The 25083-nt window shown below is 42.4% G+C and overlaps 1 protein-coding gene across 5 annotated transcripts in view; it reads right to left on the minus strand.

The window, feature by feature from the left end:
- DDX24 (DEAD-box helicase 24) overlaps positions 1-24831 on the minus strand; it is a 42056-nt gene extending 17225 nt beyond the window's left edge. Inside the window, exons 1-4 of one of the 5 annotated variants that reach the window (XM_089522448.1) lie at positions 24624-24831; positions 6521-7215; positions 3797-4177; positions 2202-2355 (exon numbers count right to left, since the gene is read on the minus strand). In XM_089522448.1, the coding sequence (XP_089378574.1) occupies positions 2202-2355; positions 3797-4177; positions 6521-7208 (1223 nt within the window). In that variant the 5' untranslated portion in view covers positions 7209-7215; positions 24624-24831. Of the gene's footprint in view, positions 1-2201; positions 2356-3796; positions 4178-6520; positions 7216-15566; positions 15586-24279; positions 24337-24623 lie in introns of those variants that run through there. The other 4 variants (XM_089522449.1, XM_089522450.1, XM_089522451.1 and 1 more) reach the window with 4 other exon arrangements.
- Between the last annotated feature and the right edge of the window lie 252 nt (positions 24832-25083).

Raw genomic sequence — 25083 nt, forward strand, 5'->3', positions numbered from 1 at the left:
GGCAATCAAAGTGGCATACAACAAGTTAAAACACATCCATATATACATAGTGCCCCCTTTAAAACAAGATTAAGCAGTATAAGATTAAAAACTATATACTAAAATCCGAATAATCCAAATACTAATCATCATGGGCATAATTCAATACATGGGAAGTCTTATTCATGGCCAAGTATTTCCCCATGAGGCCTGACTAATGACAACTTGGAAACAATGTTTTCATTAATGCAGGATAAAATAGCATTCACCTTCTTTGCTTCCGCATCACACTACTAGCTCATGTTCAATTTATAATCAACAATAATCCCAAGATCCTCTTCGCAAGTAGCACTGCTGAACTATCTATCCCATATCCTATACCTGTTCATTTGGTTTTTATTGCTTAAATGCAGAATTTTGCATTTATCTCTATTGAATTTCATTTTATTAATTTCTGCTCAATTTTCTAGTAATTCAGTTCCTATCTTTCAATATATTTGCCATCCCTCCAAGTGCTATGTCATCTGCAAACTTATAAAGATCCCCTCCATCCCATCAATTCTAAGTCATTGATAAAAATGTTGAAGAGCCGGCATGCAATTCCCTGGGGTACTTTAGGATAGCAAAGCGCTGCCGGTGAACTTTAAAATAATAACAGATAACCTTTGTGCAATCATACCAAAGGCAGAGTACGAAGCATATAATGGTACCATTGGATTTCATTTTATGGTACATATTATTTCAGACAATGTTACACTGCTTGTCTCTATTAAAAACAAACAAACAAAAATGAGTCTACAATAATAAAAATCAACAAAACAATAAAAGTAATTACAAAATAATGGAACAAATAAACTATGGTCAAAATCCTGTTGAGGCACTATGCTAGAACAGTGGTCCCCAACCTTTTTTTATGCCCCACACCCTAGGAAACATTTGATTAGTATTCACACTCCCTACAAAAGTAATATTGCATTTGAAGATGAAGAAGGCTAATTTTCTAATTTTTGAACTACAAATTGAACCACATACAATACTGCAGATAAACAAATTGAACTTTAAAAAAATGATCTTTTGACTCAGTGCAGAAAATGCAAATCTAAATTGAGCAATTAGATTCTAATTTATACAGAAAAAAATGAACTCAAGAACACAAGTCATACTTTGTCACACCACAAGAAAATCCATCTCACACCCCTTGGGTGTGTAGACATCCTAGGTTGGGAATCTCTGTGCTAGAGTAACATTAGTTTGACCGTTTCACTTTCTAAGAAGTGTGTGCAGCCATTCCTTCTTCAAGTCAACAGTCCCCCTTTTAACTTGGCAGGTATGTATCCAGTCAACTGTTGCACAGTGGCTAGGTTCAAAAGCTTGGCAGTCATGACACAAGCAGTTATACTGTCTAACTATGGCATCCAGCAAAACTACTCTGATATCTATTTACACCAAGGATGGGGAAAGTGTGGTGCAGTGCCTGAACTCTTCTCACCAGTCCTCCAAACTCCCAATTTTTGCCAAAAAACACACAAAAATCACCACACAGACACAAGGATGCACAAAAATTTGACACATCCAAAAATATTGCAGAAAAAAACAGCCATCTTATACAGTGGGCCCTTGGTATCTGCTGGGGTTTGGTTCCAGGACCCTACTCCCAATCCATGGTTGCTCAAGTCCCACTAAATACAATGGCATGGTAAAATGTCATTTTGTAAAATGTCAAAATCAAGGTTTGCTTTTTGGAATTTATATATTTTTGCAGACTTTCAAGGTGTGGATGCTTGAATCAGTGGATAAAAAATTCATGGATATGGAGGCTGGCTGTACATAAAAATAGTTTGATGGAGTATGCAAGATTATTATAAGATGGCTGTTATGAAAGTTTACTTCTTTTTTTGCACAGAAAATAGCAATCTTGAAACAGAAAACTCATGTGGCTGTCTTGTCCAAACCCCCACAACTCTCACACACATATTTCCCAGCTGGAAAAAACTCCCCAAAACTCTGGATGTGTAAATGCCAGGCAATGACTGCATAAAAACATTTGTTTTCTCTGCAGCAGGGGAAATTATTTATCTTCACTGGTGAGGATGGAATAGTCAAATATTAACATCCCTAATTCAGCCCTTGATCTTCACCACAGGATTCTTTGCTGTGCTTCCTCCAACAGATGAATACAGTTATTGCTATGGAAATTAAGTAAGAGTAACTGTTTCAAAAACCTGAGCTGCCGTAGGCTTGCAAGATGGGGATGCTTCTCCTGAATTAACTCCCACAGGCGCCCTGGGGTCGCAATTATAATTTCTGGTTTCCTTTTCAAGATACGCTGTTGTTTCTGAGGAGCCATTCCTCCAACAAGAATGGCTGTTTTAATACCTGGAACATGAAATGGACAAGACATTAAGGTTGGCAGTCACTGTTTCAGTAACTTCACATCCCATTTACAATGATTCACCACATTTGTGAGAAACACAGATCTAATGAGCTGTGATGGTCACTGATCAGAGCATAAGACTGGGAATCCTCACTAAGCTAAGAAGCTCAATTTGTGACACTGGACTTGTTACTCCATTTTAGGACGAACAACCTTACATATAAGGTTGTACATATAAAGCAGGGAAGAGGAAAAACATGTATGCTGCATTGAATTCACTGGAGGAAAAGCAGGATATGATAACAGCAATTAACTAAGGACGCGTACAGACAGGCCAAAACAAAGCTGCTTTGGGTCACTTTGGAAATATGCTGTTTAAACGCATCTCAAGAGGCCAGAAGCTGTGCCAAAGCTGCGCTCCAGTCCTTAGGACTGGAGCAAGGCTTTGGCGTGGCTTCTGGCCTCTTAGGACACGTGCATCATTTAAACAGCATATCTCCAAAGTGACCAGCAGCTTTATTTTGGCCTGTCTGTACGGGTTCTAAATCAGGGTTGGCTGGTTTAAACCAAGTGAATTTTTTTTAAAAATCCACTTCTGTTTTTTAAAAAATTGATTATCCATATTTTTTTTTAAGTCTAGCTATTACATTTTCCAGCCATCTTACTGGAACAACGACTGTTTGGATTCAAACATTTTAAGTTTAACAGTTTATTTACTGCTGTTCATTGTTAGACCAGTATCCAGTGTTGCTTATTTTAGTCACCTTTTTAGTTCAAGATGTGCCATTCAGAAACAAATCCCTCAATTAATGTAAGTTGAACCAAAACAACTTGCTTCAAAAGACACTTTTTAAGAAAAATACTGCATATACTCATGTATAAGTCTAGAAATTCTAGTAAAAAGAGACCAAAAACCCCTCGACTCATGCACAGTTCAATGTAAGCACTATACTTTAACTCTTATAAAAGAAGGAACCATTGCTCTTTGGCATTGTTTTCCTCTGCTGCATCCTTCAGATCCTTTGTTACCCATAAGTTTTATCTTTGACTTATCCATGGGTCATGTCAAAATCTATAATTTTAGCCCCAAAACCTGCCCTCAACTTATACACGAGTCAACTGACAGTCAAGTATATATGGTATTCTTCAAGCTACTGTCCATAACATCTGAACTACACTGTGTCCCTTAATTTTCTGATTTCATTTAAATAAACAAAAATGGAAAATGTTCATAGCAGTAAGGGTTAGAAACTTGTTATTTATTTTATTTTTTAAAGAAAAAGAAATCTAAGGATTCTCTTAGGAAATTGGACCTGCTCTAAGTACACACATTTGCTGCTTTTCCTAAGAAGAAAATGGCATTTTGATACAGCCAGCAGCAAGATAAGAAATGGGAACCTGCCCCACATACGAAACTACAAAGCAACACAGGAACAGACCTACCTGTGTATCTGATCACTGCATCAATATGATGCTTTACTTGGACAGCCAATTCCCTTGTAGGAGTCAAGACCAATCCAAGAAGGGGATTACTTTTCCCTTGACCAGCATCACATTTTGAAAGATCCGAATCAAATTCTCCATCCGCCGATCCCTCCTCACAGTGGGTTAACAAAGGTTCAACACTGTTGGCAGCAGCACCACCAGCTTCATCTGAGTTCAGCCCTCCAGTTTCCTCATTAGCTTCTTGGTTTGACAGCTCCTCTTCATCCTCACCTCTATCTTCAGGCTGGCTCTTGCTTTCCTTTGATAAACCTTTTGATTTGTACCACTGGAGAATGGAATGGATCATTGGGATGGCAAAGGCAAGAGTCTTTCCACTTCCTCAAAACAAACATACAACCAAAGGTAAATGAGAGACTGGCTGAGGCAAAACAAACTGGGAGAAAGGGGAGGAGGGACTTATCCAGTATAGGAAGTCTTACATAGCCATTTCTCCCACATCCCAGTTTTCCTCTATGTCTCCTCCCACGTTCTTTCTCCTTGACCAATGTGATTTTCTCAATTGAACAAACCAAATCATAGTTTCACAAACCATAGCTAGCAGTTAAATTCAAATTAGTAGTCCAGTGCCAACTGTGGTTGTATATTCTGATTTGGAGGCTGACTCTAGTTTGAGGTAACTATGGCCCTGTACAGACAGGCCAAAACAAAGCTGCTTTGGGTCACTTTGGAGATATGCTGTTCAAATGATGCATGCATCCTAAGAGTCTGGAAGCCGCACCAAAGCCATGCTCCATTCCTTAATACTGGAGTGTGGCTTTGGCACGGCTTCCGGACTCTTAGGACGCATGCAACATTTAAACAGCATACCTCCAAAGTGACCCAAAGCAGATTTATTTTTGCCTGTCTGTACTGGGCCTATAATTCACTCAGTTCAGATGTTCCAGTGAACTATAGTTACCAAGAAGCAGGGAGGGATTGGGAGTACCGCCCTCAGGTGCAAAGTATGAGTGCCATGGCTTTGAAGATGAAGGTCATGCCATCTTGGTTGGGCCATTTTGATGATTACTAGAAATAAATTTCAGTCATACACACATATATGGACTTTACAGGATGCACCAATGAGAAGAAACAAAATTCTTCTCTTATACAACTGTACATTTTAGAGCAAAATACTTCACTGAGCAGAATAAGTGAGTTACTCTCTACTGAAATCATCTCAATTGGATTAATAAAGAAGATTTAGGAATAAATTAATACAGGATTTATTTCTTGTACCAACACTGTCAGAGATCATTAAAATATAACCCAACTTAATTATTTTGGGTAGCCCAGATCTATCTGAACAATATTCAGCAGCATACATCATCATCATCATCATTATTATTATTATTTATATAGCGCTGTAGATATACTTTTGAGATTTTTTAAGTAACTGATAAGTAATGGTGATTAGTATTAGAAGGATGGCATTCAACAATTTTATGTTTGATTGTATTTAATAACTGACTTGCAATGGTATTTATTATCTGACAGTGGTCACTGGGCATGTTAATTTATACCATTCATATATGATGTCTGTTAAAATTAGTTAAGATGTGTCAACGAATCTAAAATGGACATTTCAAAATAGAATGTCACTGTGTGCAATCAAGATCTCAGTGCCAAAATTCAAAAGTGTTAGTGCATTTCAGATTATTTGCAAATGTTGATTGATCTTCTCTTGTTTCTTCCTTTTCCTACATGGCCTTATTGTTAACGAAACAAACTAGTTGTTCCATGAATACAGCAACAGTATGAAAAGCAGCATAAGCTTAGTTCTGCTAACAGAGCAGCCCAGTTGAGCAATTAAATAAAACCAGGCAATTGTCTTCTACTTCATAGATTGTGGCATTCTCCAACCCCCTCCACACCATCCCCATATCTGATTAATTTTTTTTCTGCCAGCAGCAATAAAGAGATACAGCAGGAGCTATAAAGATCTCTGCTTTATTTGCCCTTGATGTCCTCCTTGGCCTTCTTCAGTTTTAATTTGACCTAAATATGTTAAAGGCACCAGATCCTGTCTGATCTTGGAAGCTAAGCAGGGTGACCCTTGGTTAGTACTTGGATGGGACAACACCAATGAATACCAGATGCCTGTAGCACAGGCTAGCTTTCAGAGGAAGAAACTGGCAAAACCATCTCTAAGTATCCCTTGCCTTGAGAAAACCCTATAAAATTCAAGGGGTCTCTGTAAGTCAACAGGTAACTTGAAGGCATCCACACATAGTCTGCATCCACACTACATAAATAATGTTGTTTGACAGTACTTTAATGGCTATGGTTGAATGCTATGAATTCTGACATTTGTAGTTTTGTGACAGATTTAGCCTTTTGTGTCAGAAAGCTCTGGTGTCATAACAAACCACAAATCCCAGAATTTCACAGGATGGAGCCATGACAGTTAAAGCAGTGCAGATGCAGCCACACATTTTTGCTTTTTTTACTTACATTATACTTGTTTTTTAACAACAACAACAAAACAACAACAACAACAACAGCTGTGATGCTACACTTTTGGGGCATACTTGTGGGTGTACAGAACAAATACCCATTTTCTTGGCTTGAAGAAAGATATTAGGGGCACTGCGCTCCAGTGGCCCCATTCCTACCTCTCGGGCAGATTCCAGATATACAGGACACAACTGTTGTACAGGACACAACTGTGGGATGAAAACATACCTGTTTCTGCAGCACCGAGGACATCCATGCAATCTCGAATTGCAGATGGCAGCGCCAGAGCCTGTATAGGAGTCGGAGCACTGAAACCCAATTCACTCAGTGCCCGAAGGACAGGCTTGGGAACAAAGAGACCTTTCCATGCAGAAATGTCCACTTTCTGACCTGAAGATGCAGATAAGACTTCTGCTGTCCAGTTTTTAGCCTTTTTAGAAGACTGAACTGGCTCAGGGGTATCTTGGGAAAGGCCCACTTTCTTCTTCCTCTCTCTCTTCTTCTTTTTCTTCACTTGTTTTCTTTCCAAGCTTATAGCATCTGCTGCCATACTCTCACAGCTAACAAGAGCATATTCATCAATTACCATTTCCTCCACTTCAAGTTCACTTGGGCGCTCCTGACTTTTCTCCTTCTTTCTCTTCTTTGGGGGAATGGTGCCGGAATCTTCCTCAGACTCTCTCTCCTCTTCATGCCTGCTGTTTGGTTTCCTCTTCTTGCTGCTTTCTTCCCCCACTTTTGAGGAAGACACCAACTTATAATCGGTGAGTTCCTCAAAACATACTAAGCCGCCAAGCTGCTCATCAGCAAATAGATTTGGGTCAATCTCGACAGCTTTCCATTGCCCTGTTATTTTGATGCCCTTCTGTTTAAATTTAGATGGCCTCTTAAATTTGTTTCCTCGTTTCAGCTTCATGACTGACCTTTGAAGAAGAACAAAGGAAATTATTGCAAACAGTGCTATAGGCACAATACAATTTGGGGTAGAAAGCAACAGCTGCTTTAGGCCGCATAATCCAATTTGATACCACTTTGACTGCCATGGCTCAGTGCTATGACATTCTAGGATTTGTAGTTTTGTGAGACATTTAGCCTTCTCTGTCAGATAGCTCTGGTACCACAAAGAACTGCAGTCTTAGGTCCAAAACACACTGAAGACATAATTCAATTTGAGACTGCTTTTACTGCTCTGGCTCAGTGCTGGGGAATCCTGGGAAGTGTAGTTCATTATGACACCTGAGCTCTCTGACAGAGGTTAAAGGTTTCACAAAACTACAGCTCCCAGAATTCCCTAGCACTGAGCCATAGCAGTTAAAGCGGTCTCAAACTGGATTATTTCTGCGGTGTGTTTTGGACCTTAGTTTCAAGTCAGGATAACTCCCAATCTCCTATTTTTCCTAGCTACCTGCATCTTATGTATCAATTCAGTGCTCTAGTTTCTTCTTCCCTCTAAATGCAGAGTTATATTAATGTGATACCACTATAATTGTAACAGATCCTTCCTAAGAAATTCTGGGATTTGTAGTTTAGTGAGGTACTTGGAATTTTCTGCTAGACATACTTCATTGAACCATATTTCCAATAGTAACCTGGGACACCTTCACGCTGCACAATTACAGCACAGTGATTCCATTTTAACTGCTATGGTTACATCCAATGGAAGCCTGGGATCTGTATTTCAGGGAGCAGTATTTGGAATTCTTAGTCAGACAGCTCTTATGCCTCACCAAACTACAAATCCCAGGATTACATAGTATATTGCTATGACAGTTAAAGTGGAATACAGTGTTATAATTGTGTAGTGCAATGGTTCTCAAACAGTGGGATGGGAGAGTTGCTCAAAGGGGGCATGAGATTTGGAGGCTCTGATCCCTCCTCCTTCTCCTCCCGCCCAACTTTTTATATGTAAAATTTACACACGCATTTAGTTAAATACTGAATTTACAGTCGGCCCTCTATATCCACAGATCCTTTATCCATGGATTCAAGCATCTATGGCTTTAAAATATTCAAAAAGTATGGTATATCAATTCCAAAAAGCAAACTTTGATTTGGCTCTATTATATAAAGGATACCATTTTACTATCCATCATATTTAATGGGACTTGAACATTCATGGATTTTGGTATCCACGGGGACTCCTGGAATCAAACCCCAGTGGATATCAAAGGCCCACTGTACCTAAATAAAACTGTTCTAATCTGAACCATGCTATTTCCTTATAAAATGTTGAAATATGAAAATACTCGATGTATGAATGAAAATATGGACACTAAATAAACAAACTATTCATATACTACATCAAGTGGGGATAATGGCCACATTTAGATGTAAATGGGGGTGCCAAGAGTAAATTGTCTGAGTACCACTGGTGTATTGTGAGAGGGATCCTGATTTAATTCTCAATCTTCCTCTCAGGATACCTTGGGAACTGATACAGCTACACCTTTGATTCTTTCATAGTTTTGGGCCATTCCATGTTTCCTTTGCCAGCAACTTCATGCTTCCCACTATATCCTGTGAATGTATATATGGTACTCCAAAAGTGATCATAAGGCCTAAATGAAACAGAGCCATGTTGAAGAAAACAGCTGGCTTAGACATAAGAAATGTTGTAAGTTCCTAGTGATTTCAAGTTAAACATGTACAAAATATCTTGACCATGTTCCAAAACATCTTGACATGTCTGGGTGATATGCTAAGACCTACAACACTGAAATAATATAAAAATAACAAGTTTGATGCACATAGTTTGCGAATTGATGAATTTGTATGTACAGTGGGCCCTTGTATGTACACTGGGGTTTGGTTCCAGCCCCCAGCCCCCACCCCGCCTGGAAATCAAAATCAGTAGGTGATTAAGTCCCAGTATATACAACGATGCAGTAAAATAGTGTCCCTTATATAAAATGGAAAAACCAAGGTTCACTTTTTGGGATTTAGTTATTTATTTTGAATATTTTAAAGCTCTGGATGGTTGAATCAGTGGATAAAGAATCCACAGAGAATGGCAGCTGACTTTTCAGACATCATAGTCTTTTTCGCTTAGTTGTAGCTACTACATGTTTTTGTAAGAATTCTGTACAGTATATAGTTAGTTTAATTGCTTGTTCTGGTTAGGGTTGCCATAAGTCAGGACCTCCAAACCGGGACAAATGTAGGACAACATTTTCAAATGTAGGACACTTTAATAAAATGGAGGACACAAAAATTGCTGGGTTTTTAAAAAATATATATAGGGTTAAATAGAAGGGAGGTTAAATAAGGGGGGTTGAGAAAGGGGGCTATAGAAGGAGGGCTACATGGGGTACCTAGAGGGGGTTAGGGTTAGATAAAGAGAAATAAGATAGAGAGGGGTTAGGGGGGCTTAGAAGACACTTAAATAAGGGGGTTAGATAGAGGGGGTTAGAGAGGGCTTAGATAGAGGGGGGTTAGATGGGCTTAAATTCTAAAACACCAGAGTTGTTCTCTCTGCAGGGCTCTCAGACTACATACACACTGCAGAAATAATCCAGTCTGACAGTACTTTAACTGCCCAGGCTCAATGCTATGGAATTCTGGGAAATGTAGTTCATTGTGGCTCCAGAGCAGAGCTCTGCTTGTTCAGTGCCAGGAGCTGATCTGCCTGTGTAGTTTGGCTATCTGTGAATTTCACAAACTGCTCGGATTCCCAGTGATTGGGCGGTATGTAAATAAATCCTATTATTATTATTATTATTATTATTATTATTAAATAAGGGAGTTAGACTGCAGTGGTTCCCAAACTGTGTCCTTTAAGAGATTTTGGACTTCAACTCCCAGAAGCCTCAGACATGTTACTCAATAGTCTGAGATTCTGGGAGCTGAAGTCCAAAATTACTTAAAGAGCACAGTTTGGGGATCATTGGGTTAGAGAGAGGGGGGAGTAGATAGAGAGGGGTTGAAGGGGGGTTTAGATGGAGAGAAGGTGTTAGATAGAAGGGGGTTAGAGAGGGTTCAGTTAAAGTGGGGTAACAGGGGGAGAGGGAGTCAGAGAGAGGGTTAGAAAGGAGAGAGGTGTGTGTTTGGGGGGCCTTGGGGAGGGGGCTTCCAATGTCCGACGGGGGCAATCCTGGGTGGAGCCTGGGGCCCAGGAGGGGCCTGGAAGGTGCCCTCTTGCCTCTCCCGGGTGCCAGCCCCTTCCTCCTCTTCTGAGCCTTGCCGAGGCTCTTCCTCTCCAACGGCTGGGTCCCTGAGGCGCCCCTCCCCTTTAGTGAGGCAGCTCTCCTGGCGCTTCAGAGCCCCTTCCTTGCAAGAGCAGGAGGAGGGCTGGGGGGTAGGGGTTCCAGAAAAGGGCCCTTTCCTTCCCCAGGCCGGGCTGCCCCATAGGCCAGGGCCCTTTCCTCCCCTTTCCCAGCGGCCTGCCTGGATGGGCAGGGGCCACTGCTGTTGCCGACCTGCCTGGCCCTGCTCCTCCTCCTGGCGCCTTGCTGCCCTGCCTGACTAAGCCTGCTCCTTGGGAGGGCTGGCCAATAGGGGCAAGGCAGAGCAGCAGAGCCCTCCCCTGCCAGCTCCAGCCCTGGCTGTTGCGCTCATCACAATATAGGGATACAGCAGGGCCAGGAGCCGGGCAGCCACCCGAGGGCCTGACGTGACCGGGAACGCCCCCTAGAAAGCGGGGGAGTCACGCCTCCCACCGGGTTATGGCAACCCTAGCTCTGGTAGTACCAACCTACCAAGTCAGAGTCCATCTGGAACTGTGCTATTAGTTGAACTGCTGGGTTCAATCTACTATCAGACTCCACTCACTAACCTGAATGGGTTTAACTTTATGAGCTGGTTAGAGCTCTACAATAATCTAGAGAGACTATTTTCTCTGCCCCATCCCCTTCCCAGGTTTGATAAGAACAAAGGAGAGGGCCTTTTTGGTTGCTGCTCTCACCCTTTGGAATTCTCTCCCTAAAGAGACCAAGATTACTCTGCCTTTGGTCTGCTTGTCAGCGAGTAAGAACAGTTTCACGACAATAGGCTTTTTAAAAGTGAGTGGGATGGGGATTTAATGCCGTGTGGTAGTGTTTTTAAGGTTTATATATGGTCTTTTAGTGAATTTTAATGTTTTTACTTTATAAATTATTTAATCATTTTAAAAATATTTCCTATTTTTATACGTTTATTAATGACTTTGTTCTCAAAGCTAAGATCAAACTTTGATCAGAATGGGGAATGAAGACAAGAAATCAGAAGACGACTAGGAATGAGAAAGGCAGCCATAATAAATAATAATAAGCTGTTTATTTATAGCCCGCTTTTCCTTGGTAGATCAAAGCGGGTTACACAGCCATGAAAGAACTAGCTAAGATCCCAAAGTGTAAAGATATTAGGGATGCCAAAACCCGGCGGCCCTCGTGACAAACCCGCTTTTGGGGGCCCCCTCCCGGTTTGGCCCCTAACCCCCGGTTCGGCCTTCCCCTGCCTCCTCCCCGCCGTCCTGCGCGGCTGTGCGCCACTCTCCCCACCTAGCGCACTGGCATAGCCTACAGAGCAGGTCTTCAGGACATCTGCCACTCAGAGCTTTTGCCCGCCCACGTTAGTATATATGCCTTGCATGAGGCCTTTCTTTCCAGGTTACAGTGAGAAAAGAAAAAAAAGGCCATAAATCGTCCATGTTTCACTGGGAGTCTAAATGCCTCCTCATCTTTTAAATGTATACCGCGTCAGTATTCTTGTAATTCTTTATCACAGGATCGTTTTTGAGGCCCTAAACACCTTTACTTGTAATATGCAAATTTCTCCCAAAGCTGACCAATGGGAAAGAAGCAATCAGCCCTTCACTTGGGTTGGTTTTCAATGGCTTGGTGAAGGAAGAGATTTTGCTTTGGGCTTTGGGGTAGCAAAAGGCTGCAGAAATAGTTTGACCCCCCCTTAAACATCCATGGCTCAGTGCTATGGGATTCTGGGAATTGTAGTTTCTTGTGGCACCAGAGCTCTTTTGACAAAAGGAGGCTGAATGGTCCACAGAGGAGGCGTTGCCTGGGGGCAGAGCCTCTTGCCAGCAGTGAGGAGGCTGCGATGATGAGGAAAAGCAGGGGCTCCTCCTCCGGATGGTCCTGGCCACTTCCCTTGGCTCTCTCCCTCCTCCTCCTCCTCCTCCTCCAGCCGAGGTGAGCTTCTCATTCACACTCCTTGGCTTTTTTCTCCCTCCCCCCCCTCTGCACTTTGAGACCCCTTTAACTGCCAAAGCTCAATGCTCTGGAATTCTGGGGTCTGTGAGGCATTTGGCCTTCTCTGTCAGAGAGCTCTGGTGCCACAATCAACTACAATTCCCAGGATTCCATAGCACTGAGCCCTGGCAGTCCAAGCAGTGTGTTTTGGACACAGAGATCCTCCAAATGAATCCAGTCCCTAGCTTTTATATCTCTCTCACACACTGCAGGAATAATAACCCACTTTGAGACTGCTTTAACTCAGTGCTAGGGAATCCTGGGAATGCGAGTGTTTGGGAGACATTGAGACTTCTCTGTCAGTCATGGCTCTGAGGCCACAATAGACTACAATTCCCAGGATTCCCCAGCACTGAGCAGTCTCAAACTGGACCATTTCCTCAGTGTGGATGCACCTGGGGAGGAATTCTGGGCACTGCAGTTCAACTACATTTGGAGGGTTATGGGACTCCCTGTCAGAGATAGCTCTGGGGCCACAATGTACTACAGTTCCCAGCATTCCCCAGCACTAACCCAGGACAGTTAAGTCACTCTCAAACTGGATTATTTCCTCAGTGTGGATGCAGCTTTGGTGAGGAACTCTGGGCATTTCAGTCCAGCATTGTTTTATTTCTGCAGTGTATTTTGGACCAGAGACAAGGTGACCAGGCATCCTCCTCCTTTTCCAGGACATGTCCTCTTCTGTCAAATTTCAAAATGTCCTCCATTTGGATCATGGCTAAGAAGCATGGATTTATAATTACATGGGTGTTTTTAGCTTTTATTTTTGGCCATGTCCTACATTTTTTTGCTTGGGTGCCCTACATTTTGGGGTGAGTGCATTGGTCACCTTGGTCAGATAGCTTTCCAGGGGTTTAACTGCCATTCTGCTGTGGAGCTGGAACAGAGCACCATTCCCAGAATTCCATAGCATTCAGCCGAGGCAGTTAATGTGGTCTCAAACCATATTATTTGTCCAGTGTAGATGCAGCCCAAGCCTTTTGCCTCTTTTATGCCTGAGATTTCAAAGCCCAGCCCTGGCACCACAACAAACTACAAATCCCAGGATTCCATAGGATGGAGTGATGAGAGTGAAAGCAGTGTGGCAGCAGCCTAAGTGTGCTTAATGCAGTTCTTAACATGGTGCATCTCTTGCCTACAGAGTCTCACAAGACTTTTTTGTTTAACTACTTGTACCCATTAACTCGTTTCATGTCTCCTTTATTTAGTGGGGAGGAATACAGACAAAACAAGTCAAAATGAAGGAAAACCAAAACTTCTGAGAAGTATACTTGGTGAGACATCTGAAACCGAGGGCAAATCCACTTTTTGTTTAACCATATTCTATATGCATAGCCATGTTAACCCATGTTCAGTGTTAAACCCAAAGGGTTTGGTTGTGGAATAAGCCTCTGAAATATGCAAGAGGCAATGTTAAAATAAAGCCATGTTCAATGCCCAAATGTGCTGTTTGGAATGGGGAGAGGGGGGTGGCCAGAAAGGGAAGTACATTTCTGCAATCTGTCTACGAATAATGTCAAAATGTCCTCCATTTTGATCATGCATAAGAAACATGCATTTATATTAACATTTCTAAAAAAAGCATCAATTTTTCCTCCATTTTAAAAAATGTGTCCTACATTTGAAAATGTTGTCCTGCATTTGTCCCGGTTTGGAGGTCCTGACTTATGGCAACCCTAAAAGATATACAACTGAGCACTAAAGTTAGAATTATCCAAGCAATTCTATTATCTATCACCCCATGTAGAATGTGAGAGGTGGACAGTGAAGAAAGCTGATAGAAAGGAAATCAACTTATTTGAGATTTGGTGCTGGAGAAGGGTGTGGAGGATACCACAGACAGCCAAAGAGACAAATAAATTGGTCCTTGAACAGATTAAACCTGAACTCTCCCTGGAAGCCAAAATGACAAAATTAACACTGTTGTACTTAGGCCACATCATGAGAAGGCCCAACTCACCAGAAAGGGTGATAATGCTAGGGGAGGTGGAAGGCAGTAGAAAGAGAGGAAGACCACATGGAGGTCACCAGTCTGAATCTACAGGAGCTAAGCAGAGCAGTGGGGGATAGGGAAGGGTGACCAGATGTTATAACTGCCAAGTAGGACATGGCACCACAAAATGTAGGACATTCAAAATTACAAAATACAAGAAAATGTAGAATGTTACAAAATAAAAGCTAAATATAAATTTATGCTTCTTAGCCATGCTCAAAATGGAGGATATTTAGAGATTCCTCCTGGACAAAAGTTTGAAGTGTAGGACATTTCCTGGAAAAGGAGGATATCTGGTCCTCTAGGATAGGGGTCTTGGAGATCTTTCGTCCACGGGGTAGCCATGAGTCGGGCGCAACTCATGGGCAGTAAACAACTAGAAGAAGATAGCTTTAATCCATATTGTTTTTCAATATATTGGTAGCTGCCTTGAATTTTCCCATTTATTGGGAGAAAGGTGGAATATAAATGAATTAAAACAATAAAGAAATACAGAAAATCCCCTTCAATTGTCTTCTCCAGCCCTTGAATCTCACTTTTGTGCTTCTCTTACCCACCTTCCCTGGATGATATTGGCTCCTCTGACAACACTTTTCCTAGATCTGAACAATCTACCAAAGAGTGATGTGTCCATCAGCCTGGCACCTGGCAGATTATAGTACCTGAACTGATGACTGCCTAAGGCTTCATCACCCCAACTACAAAACCCCCAAGTTCATTACAATATTGATTATTTACTCAAGAGTCAGATGACCAAACAGATAAGTACTTCCATTTTTAAAAACAAAACAAAATGTGGTTAGAAAATACAAGATTCTGGAGTTATTCTGGAGTTATTTAAAGAAAAGGACCATGGGTCAATGGTACAGTACATGTTTTGCATGCAAGAAGAATATTCTCACACAATAGCTTTATTCGCTTTTTAAAAAAATCCATACTGAGTACTTCAATTAGTCTTTAAAAAATTCCATACTGAGTAGTTCAATTAGAGTCTTGCTGATTAAGCAAGTAATTATAAAATTAATTATAAAAGCAGAACTAAGTACAACCACCCTGCCATTCCAGGTCATGAGGGAAATATAATATATAAGCCAAAATCTACCTTTAGTCGTTGTAGTAGAATGCGGGCCTAAAACTGTACACTTAGTAACAGAATTAACCCTATAAATTAACCTGTCAATTTGTTTCCCATTCCAGACAGGCTCCAGGTAGGGTTGCCATAGCTGAGGACCTCCAAACTGGGACAAATGTAGGACAAGGTTCAAAAATGTAGGACTTTTTTTTAAAAAAATTTCCTGGCTAGGAAATTAAAAAAAAAAGGGTCCTACATTTTTGAACCTTGTCCTCCTTCTCCTTCCCGGCTTGGGAGGAAGCCTTGGGCTGCTCCCAGGCCGGGAAGGAGCATGGGAGCCACCTGTCATCACGGCCATCGCCGCGGTGGCAAGCGGCCTCCTTCTCGGCCTCGCAGAGGCCTTGGAGGACCCCACAGCTGGAGCTCCGACCGCGGAGCCGCCTCTAGGGCCTCCAAAGGGGCCTGGGGAGAGCTTCTCCCAAGCCCCAGAGGCCTTGGAGGAGTGCTCCGCGATCGCGGAGCCGCTTCCAGGGCCTCCAAAGGGGCCTGGGGAGAGCTTCTCCCAAGCCCCAGAGGCCTTGGAGGAGTGCTCCGCGATCGCGGAGCCTCTTCCAAGGCCTCCAAAGGGGCCTGGGGAGAGCTTCTCCCAAGCCCCAGAGGCCTTGGAGGAGTGCTCCGCGATCGCGGAGCCGCTTCCAGGGCCTCCAAAGGGGCCTGGAGAGAGCTTCTCCCAAGCCCCAGCCTCCAGGCCCTCGCTGGGAGGGGGGTGTCCCGGGGGCGGGGCCAAACCGGGATCGTGTGGACCCGCCCCAAACCGGGAAAGTCCCGCCCCCAGGCGGGATATGGCAAGCCTAGCTCCAGGGAACTATGGGTCACTTTTTCAGGCCCTTTTCTTTTTTAACATGAGTCCAAGTACATCAACTAAAAATGGAAGATAATTTACACAGATGCCGAAGAGGGTGTCTTGTACTCAATCTGAACATCAGCCTGTCTGATGTTACACATAAACTCTCCTCGCCACTGAAGAACCCTCTAAATGTGTTGAACTACAGCTGCCATAACTATCCCATCAATAGTCATGTAGATAAGGATAATGGTAACTGCCTTTCTATGGTGATGAGATTGTTTACTCCTGTGAGTTAATACTCAGTGCATCTGAGGAACTAAAGTCTATGAAAGCTCATGCTGCCAATTTCTTTCTTTCAGTTCATCTCAAAGGTGCTACAAGATCTCTCCACATACTGATTCTACAGACTAACATGGCTATATATTTTAATTCTGTGCTGATGTTAGCATTGATATTAGTATGGTTCTCCCAAGTCAGACAGGCTTTTGCTGAAGAGACGGACTGTATGTGTAAAAAATCTGCCAGGCATAAGCACTGCACTAGAGGTTAATACTTGTGGATCTCTCAGAGACAAAAGCAGTGGCACCACTGTTAATTCTAACTACTGCAAAGAAGCAATGGTTAACAACTTCTAAATATCTTTTATCTTGAAAGCCCTATGATGAGACAATCCAAATTGAAACAAGAGAGAGTGCTAGAAGGTGAGACTTCAAGGTTGAAGGCATTCAACCAGGTACTGAGGTAGAGCAATGAGAAGTATGAGTAGCACCGTGATTAATGACACAAGCTGAAAGGATGTTCAGCTGCTGAGACACACAAAGGTAAAAGAAAAGCCTGGAAATACACAATATAAACTGTGGTCCTGAGTTTACAAGACCTGAATAGGGTTCTTGGAAGTCTTTCATTCATAGGATCACCATAAATCAAAGTTGATTTGATGGCAAATAGGAATTACAACAAGTTCAACTCATTTGCAGGACACCAGGTTAGGGAAAGACAACCTACACTGACTGGCAGGGATTGTCTGCCTTTCCCATTCTTCCTAGGGCTCTCTTTAACACTATGCATTATAGCACAATGATTCTACTTTAACTGCCATGTCTGCACCCTATGGAATGGATTTGCAGTCCGCTGAAGCACTAGAGCTATCTGTTAAAGAAATCTAGACAACTCTCCCTAAAACGCAAATCCCAGGATTCTGCAGGACAGAACCACGGCACTTAAAGTAAAATAATAATGCTAGAATTGTGTAGCCTGAAAGAGCCCAGTAAACTCAACATGTGAATTTTCACATGTAAATTACATGCACTCTGCCCCAGCAATGATCTTTCCCTCTAATGGTCACAAACCATGAGAGCATATATGTCAGGAACACCACCTCTGAGTATTCCTTGCCTTAAAAAGCCCTATGAAATTCATGGGGTTGCCATAAACCAAACTGTGAATTAAAGACACATATGTACACACAATGGATATCATAATGGCTCTCCCTAACACAGGGGTACATTCTTCCTATGATAGTCCTCTTATATAAAAAGTTGTAACAGCTATTGGGACTTTATTGATAAATTTTTCATGTGTGCAGAAACTGAAATCATCACTCATCTGAGCAACTCCTACTGCAACATGCCTCAATATGCCCTTAATGTGCTTGTCTTCTCTTCCTGGTTTTGGAACATTTGGTTCCACATATTTTGTTCTGAACATATTTTGTTCCAAATTTGGTATTAACGGTATTGTTTTTAAATACTTTCAGCAAGCACATGTAACTTATGCTGTAACTGGCAGCTGCCACCTTGGAATTTCTGGACTTGGAAGTTGGTGGAAGACACCGATAAAAGGTTGAAATGGGAATTATAGAAGAAATACATTTTTAGCATTACTTCTTAAATACACAGACAGAAAAATAAGACATGGAAGGATGGATAATCTTGGAGATGTCCTCCCATAAAACATTTAATGGAACTTACACAGGACTGGACATGTGATTGATCAAATACTGGCCAAATATTTTGACTGTGTTAAATGAGAACAGAAGATATCGATCAGCAGGTATGATACACAAGCAAATGATAAAATAATGTTAGAATCCTGATGTATTCTATCAGATGTATTGAAACTGTGGATGCTGGGGGGATGGGTTGCGCTTTGGCTAGGCTTTAGAGCAGGGGTAGGCAGCCTTTTTGAGCCGGGGGCCGGGTTGCTGTCCCTCAGACAACTGGGGGGCCGAAGCCAAAAAATAAATAATTAAATAATTTTTTAAACAAAATTAATTAAATAAATAAACCAGGCCAAATGTAGGACAAAATTTTCAAATGGAGGACACATTTTAAAAATTGGAGGACACGGAAAAAAATTTGCTGATTTTTAAAAAAATGTTACTATAAATGCATGTTTCGGAGGCTTCTATAGACAATTGCCCCCCTCGCCCACCTCCTCCTGATAGGCCAAAGGCCCCACGTCCTGACACAAGAGGCCAAAGGCTCCAGTGGCAATCGGCAGCAGGACCAGGCTGGGGCCGGTCCCAAGGCCTTGCCGGGCCGCATCCGGCTCGCGGGCTGCAGGTTGCCTACCCCTGCTTTAGAGATAGTGAGATGTAGTGCTAGGCTGGACCAGGTGTGGACTATCTGGTGTCCTTGAAGATCTGGCTCACCCAGGCTGGGAATGCAGTTTCGTTTCTGTGAGAAGAGCAGCTCAGGGAAAGGAATGGAGGATGGGAACTAGTGAGGGGAAGGAGGGGTCCAGTTGCACGGGCTTTTGCTAGGGGTGGAGCAGGGGGGGGGGGAATTTATGCATTGGTTTGGCTGGGAGGGGTCAGTCTCAGCTAAGAAGCTGAGTGATGTGGAATTGCTGATTCTGGAACTATCAATAAAGTGCTGTTGATTTATCAATCAAGCCGACTGGTTGATTGTCCAGGATTCTGGTCTCGCACTCTGACAAATAACTAGACAGTTATTCCTTTGAAAGGATGGCAGTAACTGCAATGTATTTTACTATACAGTGGTGCCTCGGGTTACGAAATTAATTCGTTCCGCTGTCAATTTCGTAACCCGAAAGGCTTTCGCAAGCCGAATTCCCATAGGCGCTAATGGGGAAAAGCCGCGATTCCGTGTGAAATCGCGCAGAAAAGCACCAAAAGTTTTTTCGTAACCCGAAAAAACTTTCTTAACCCGGAACAATAATTTCCTATGGGTTTTTTTCGTATCCTGAAAATTTCGTAACCTGGGTATTTCGTATCCCGAGGTACCACTGTATTTGTATTCTGTCTACTCTATTTGTATTTATTATATTTGTATTCTGTCCTAGATCTTGGACTGAGTTTTACCTGTATTTTGTTTTAACTGATATTGTGGACTGCCTTAGGTCTCATATGGGAAGAAATGTGGGGAAATAAATAAGCATGAACTACAATTTCCATAAGCCCCGAACAGCAAGGTTACGAGAGTTATAGTCTCAAAACATAACATTTCCTATCTCTATTTGGTCTTTTCTCCAAGGAGTCCACAGCAAAAAAAACAAAGGTAAACTCCTCCCATTTTATCTTTACAACAGTACTTCCAGTACGGTAGGTCTGAGTCTATTTACTTGAATTAACGTCACTTAATGAGTCAGTTAGCAAGGATTTGAATCTGGATCTTCCTATTCCTAGTGTGATACTCCACACACTAAACCATGGTAGGAATCATGTAAGTCTCCAAATGTTGTTGGAATGCAACTTCCAGCACTGTTGAGTAATGCTGGAAATTGCAGCCCAATAGCCTCTGGAGCATCAAATTATTCCTACCCCTGTAATATTGGGGAGCAACATTCCTCCAATTGGAAACATTGGTATGATTGGGGTCTATTTCAGGAGTAGCATGAAAGCTGCTATCACTCTTACTTATGTTTCCATACAGAACATTAGGTTTCCATACAGAGTGGCATCCTTGTAATATTTGTCCACAATGCCAACCAAAATGCAAAACTGAATTCTGGTTGAGTTTCCCTTATCCAACATGCTTGGGACCAGAAGTGTTTGGGATTTTTGAATATTTTGGAATATCTGCATATATATAATGAAATATCTTGCTGATGGGACCCAATTCTAAACAGGAAATTCATGTATGTTTCATATACACCTTATACACATAATCTGAAAGTAATTTTATGCACAATATTACAATTATGTTGTGCATTAAGCAAAGTTTTTGTACAACGAGCCACCAGAAAGCAAAGGTGTCACTATCTCAGCCATCCATGTGGATAATTTTGGAATTCCAGAAAAGGAAGACTCAATCTGTACACAATAATAGTGCTATGATTCTACTTAAATTCCATTACCTGCATATAATCTAACTGGTCTAATTTGCACTGCAGAATTAATGCAATCTGATACTGCTTTAAATGCCAGGTCCATCTTATGAAAACCTGGGATTTTTAGTTTGTTGTGGCACCAGTTCTGACAGAGAAGGCTAGATATCTCACAAAACTATAAATCCCTGCATTCCACAGCATTGAGCCAGGGCAGTTAAAACGGTGTCAAACTGCATTATTTCTGCAGTGCAGATTAGACCTATGGAATCCTGACTTTTGTAGTTTGAGGAGGGGAAAATAAATTATCTGCCAGAGAGCTCTAATGCTTCTTCAGATCCCAAAGGAGAAAAAAGAGACTTTGGCCTGTTACAGACTGCCAAAATAAAACTGCTTCGGGTCTCTTTGGAGGTATGCTGTTTAAATGATGCATGCACCCTAAGAATCCGGAAGCTGCACCAAAGCTGCACTCCAGTGCTTAGGAATGGAGTGTGGCTTTGGCGCGACCTCCGGACTCTTAGGACCCATGCATCATTTAAATAGCATACCTCCAAAGAGACCCGAAACAGCTTTATTTTGGCAGTCTGTAACAGGCCTTTGATTTTTTCCAAAGAAACTACCCAACAGCAACATAATGTCAGTGTTATCCATCACAGTAGCTGCATGCAATAACAACATTAAATTGTATTTGAAGATACATTAAAATTGACATAAAGGAGTCCAGTAGCACCTTTGAGTCTAAAGGGGAAGAAAAAAATCTAACAAAGATGTGTGGACTACAGCATTAATCTACCAGTACATGTTTTGTGTTGCTGTTGTGCACCTTCAAGTAGTTTCCAATTTATGGAAATTACTTCTAGAAAGCTGAACCTATCATGGCATTTTCTTGGCAAGATTTGTTCAGCGGAGGTTTGCAACTGCCTTCTTCTGAGGGTGAGAGAGTGTGACTTGCTCAAGGTCACTTAATGGATGTACATGGCTGAGCAGGGATTTGAATCCTGGTCTCCACAGTCCAATGATGAAACCACCACAATAACCTGGTGCTAGTGTATTTCTAGTCAATATAAAATCAACTCCATATACAATAATCAGGGATATGCAACTCATCCTAAGCGTTATTTTCTCAGATGTTTTATAGTCTTCAATGGGGATTTGCTTTCAAGGGCAAGTCTCAACTCCACGATGAAGCTGAGTTGAATCTGGGCTACTCATAATTTCTTGGAGCAATCTATCCTAAAGCCTTGTTGCAAGAGGAGGAAAAAAAATCAGAGTTTCCTGCAGTTTTGGAAGAGCAGTACATAAATGCAAATAATAAACATTTAGAAATGCTTAGAGACAAGACCCTACAAATGGTGTGATGAAAAAGAGACATTTCTCAGAGTGATCTACCTTAAAGGCTTGTTATGGGAGGATTTGCCCTGAACTCTTGGAAGAGCAGTATATAAATTCAAATAACATATCTAAAAAGGCATAGAGGCAGAGTCCTAAAATGGTTTGATGAAAAGGGGACATTTCTCAGCGTGATCTACCTTAAAGGCTTGTTGTGGGGCGAGAAAAAATACCCATATTTTCCTCCCTGGACTCTTGTAAAAGCAGTAAAAGAAGGTAAAGTTGAGGCTATCATACTTTGATCATGTTATGAGAAGGCATGACTCATTAGAAAAGACAATGCTAGGAAAGGTAGAAGGTACTAGAAAGCGAGGAAGGCTAAATGCCAGATGGATGGACTCAATCCAGGAGTTCATGAGCCTACAGGGCAATGGGGGATAGGGGACTTGGAGATGTCTCATCCACAGGGTTGCCATGAGACTGACTGGAGGGCAGCAAAAAAGAACAATAAAGAGAGCACTACAAATGGTTTGACAGAAAGGGACATTTCTCAGAGATCTGCTTTAAAGGATTGTGGCGGGAGGACAAAAAGAAAAAGAAATCAGTGGAGCAGTACATAAATGCAAATACTAAATATTTTAAAATGCTTAAAGATAGAGCCCTACAAATGGTGGTAGAATTCAAAGACATACCCATGTTAGTTTGGAAATTCACTATGCAAAAGGATCACATGGCATTCTTGAGACTAACTGAAACAAAGAAGTTGGTAGCCTGACCTTTCGTAGACTTGAACCTACTTCCTTGGGTTTATTTGGTGGAGTGGAAAGCTCAGGGACAGACCTATACAGCAGTCTGTGTCCTCAGCAATGCAACACTTTCCTGACACACTACACACATAACAGTAGCTAACCCCCCGGGCTCATGGAGGGTCTCTTGGCCTATTCATCACATCATCTTTTAGCTCCCACACTACCTCCCAATATCATAGGATTATCTACTAACCTTGGCTTTAGGCAAACATCCTTGCTTTGTCCCCCAATGACCATGAAATGCTATGAAATTGATAGATATAGGATGGGGGACACCTGGCTTAACAAGACTTCCCTGATTATGTACTTAGCTAGAAAAAAATGAAAAGCACAGATATAGGATGGGGGACACCTGGCTGAATGAAACTACGGGTGAAAGGGATCTAGGAGTCCAAGTAGATCACAAGTTGAACATGAGTCAACAGTGCGATGCGGCAGCTAAAAAGGCCAATGCAATTTTAGGCTGCATCAATAGTGTCTAGATCAAGAGAAGTAATAGTGCCACTGTATTCTGCTCTGGTCAGGCCCCACCCGGAAAGTGTTTCAACGTTTGTGCTGTTGACAAGGAAGTACAAAAACAATCCACCTCAGCCAAACATAGAGATACGTATTAGCATGCTAAATCCTTGAGACTGGGAGCTAACACTTAACTGGGAAACAATAGGACCAGAGATCAGGGTGACCAGATAGCCTCCTTTTCCAGAACATGTTCTAAATTTCAGCCTTCTGTCCAGGAGGAATTCCAAAATAGCTTCCATTTTGAGCAGGACTAAGAAGCATTGATTTAGATTTGTGGTTTTAGCTTTTATTTTGTAATGTCCAACATTTTTTTCTTGAATGCCCTGCATTTTGCAGTGCCTTGTCCTCCTTTGCAGTTAGGACACCTGGTTGCCCTGCCAGAGATTGCTATAAAGGTGATATCCCACTGACACTGAAAAGACATTGAGAAACCAGAGCGTGTCCAAAGGAGGGCGACTAAAACGGCAAAGGGTCTGCCCTTATGAGGAACACCTTAGGGAGCTGGGTATGTTTAGCCTGGAGAAAAGAAGGTTGAGAGGTGATATATTAGCCCTGTTTAAATATGTGAAAGGATGTCATATTGAGGAGGGAGCAAGCTTGTTTTCTGCTGCTCCAGAGAACAGGACCCAGAACAATGGATGCAAGCTACAGGAAAAGAGATTCCACCTGAACATTAGGAAGAACTTTCTGACAGTAAGGGCTGTTCGGCAGTGGAATGCACTTCCTCGGAGTGTAGTGGAGTCTCCTTCCTTGGAGGTCTTTAAACAGGGGCTGGATGGCCATCTGTCAATGGGAGTGCTTTGATGGGAGTTCCTGCATGGCAGAATGGGGTTGGACTGGATGGTCCTATCGGTCTCTTCCAAGTCTATGATTCTACAACCATCCTTAAAACATAAAAGGCCACCTCATCCCCACACCCACAAAGTTTTGCATTCCTATGCATTCTCACACACTGACTGGAATATATATAGGTCTGTCCCTGGGCTTTCGACTCCACCAAATGCATCTGAGGAAGTAGGTCCAAGTCTACAAAAGTTCTGTCTTTCCGTTATTCTCAAAGGTGGTGCAAATGGTGCGATGATGCCCAGAGGCAACAAATCGGAGAGGCAGCGTGGCCTAGCAGTTTGGAGTCTTGGAGTACAGCTCTGGAGGTCAGGATTTGATCCCCAGCTCGGCCATAAAACCCACTGGGTGGCCTTGGCCAGTCACACTCTCTCAGCCTCAGGGGAAGGCAATGGCAAGCCCCTTCTGAGCAAACCTCGCCCGGAAAACTCGGGGAGCCCCTTTCCTTACCTTCAGCCTCAACAGCTGCACTTCCGGAAGTCACAGCCACGCGGGCGCCTCGCGGTGGCAGGCGCGGCCCACTGACGTCATCACTCCGCGACCGGCAGCCTCCAAACCTCCCCTGTACTGGAAAAGGAAAGGCTGGCTGGGAGAGTCCCACATAATAATGAACTCCAGCCTGTTCATTTAGGCCAGTGGTCCCCATTCTGTGCCCTTTATAAGGCATTTTGGACTCCATCTCCCAGAAGCCTCAGCCATGTTGGCTAATAGCCAGGGATTCTGGGAGCTGAAGTCCAAAATCCTTTCAAGAGCGCAGCTTGGGGACCAGTGCTCTACATACTGGGTCTACATCAGTGATCCCCCAACTGTGCTCTCTTTAAGGGAATTTGGACTTCAACTCCCAGAATCCCAGGGTATTAGCCAGCATAGCTGAGGCTTCTGGGAGCTGAAGTCCAAACTCTCTTCTAAA

Source organism: Sceloporus occidentalis, unplaced genomic scaffold (assembly GCF_023333645.1).
Source record: "Sceloporus occidentalis isolate IW3139 unplaced genomic scaffold, rSceOcc1.0.p SCAF_4, whole genome shotgun sequence".
In the NCBI taxonomy this organism is placed as follows: domain Eukaryota; kingdom Metazoa; phylum Chordata; class Lepidosauria; order Squamata; family Phrynosomatidae; genus Sceloporus; species Sceloporus occidentalis.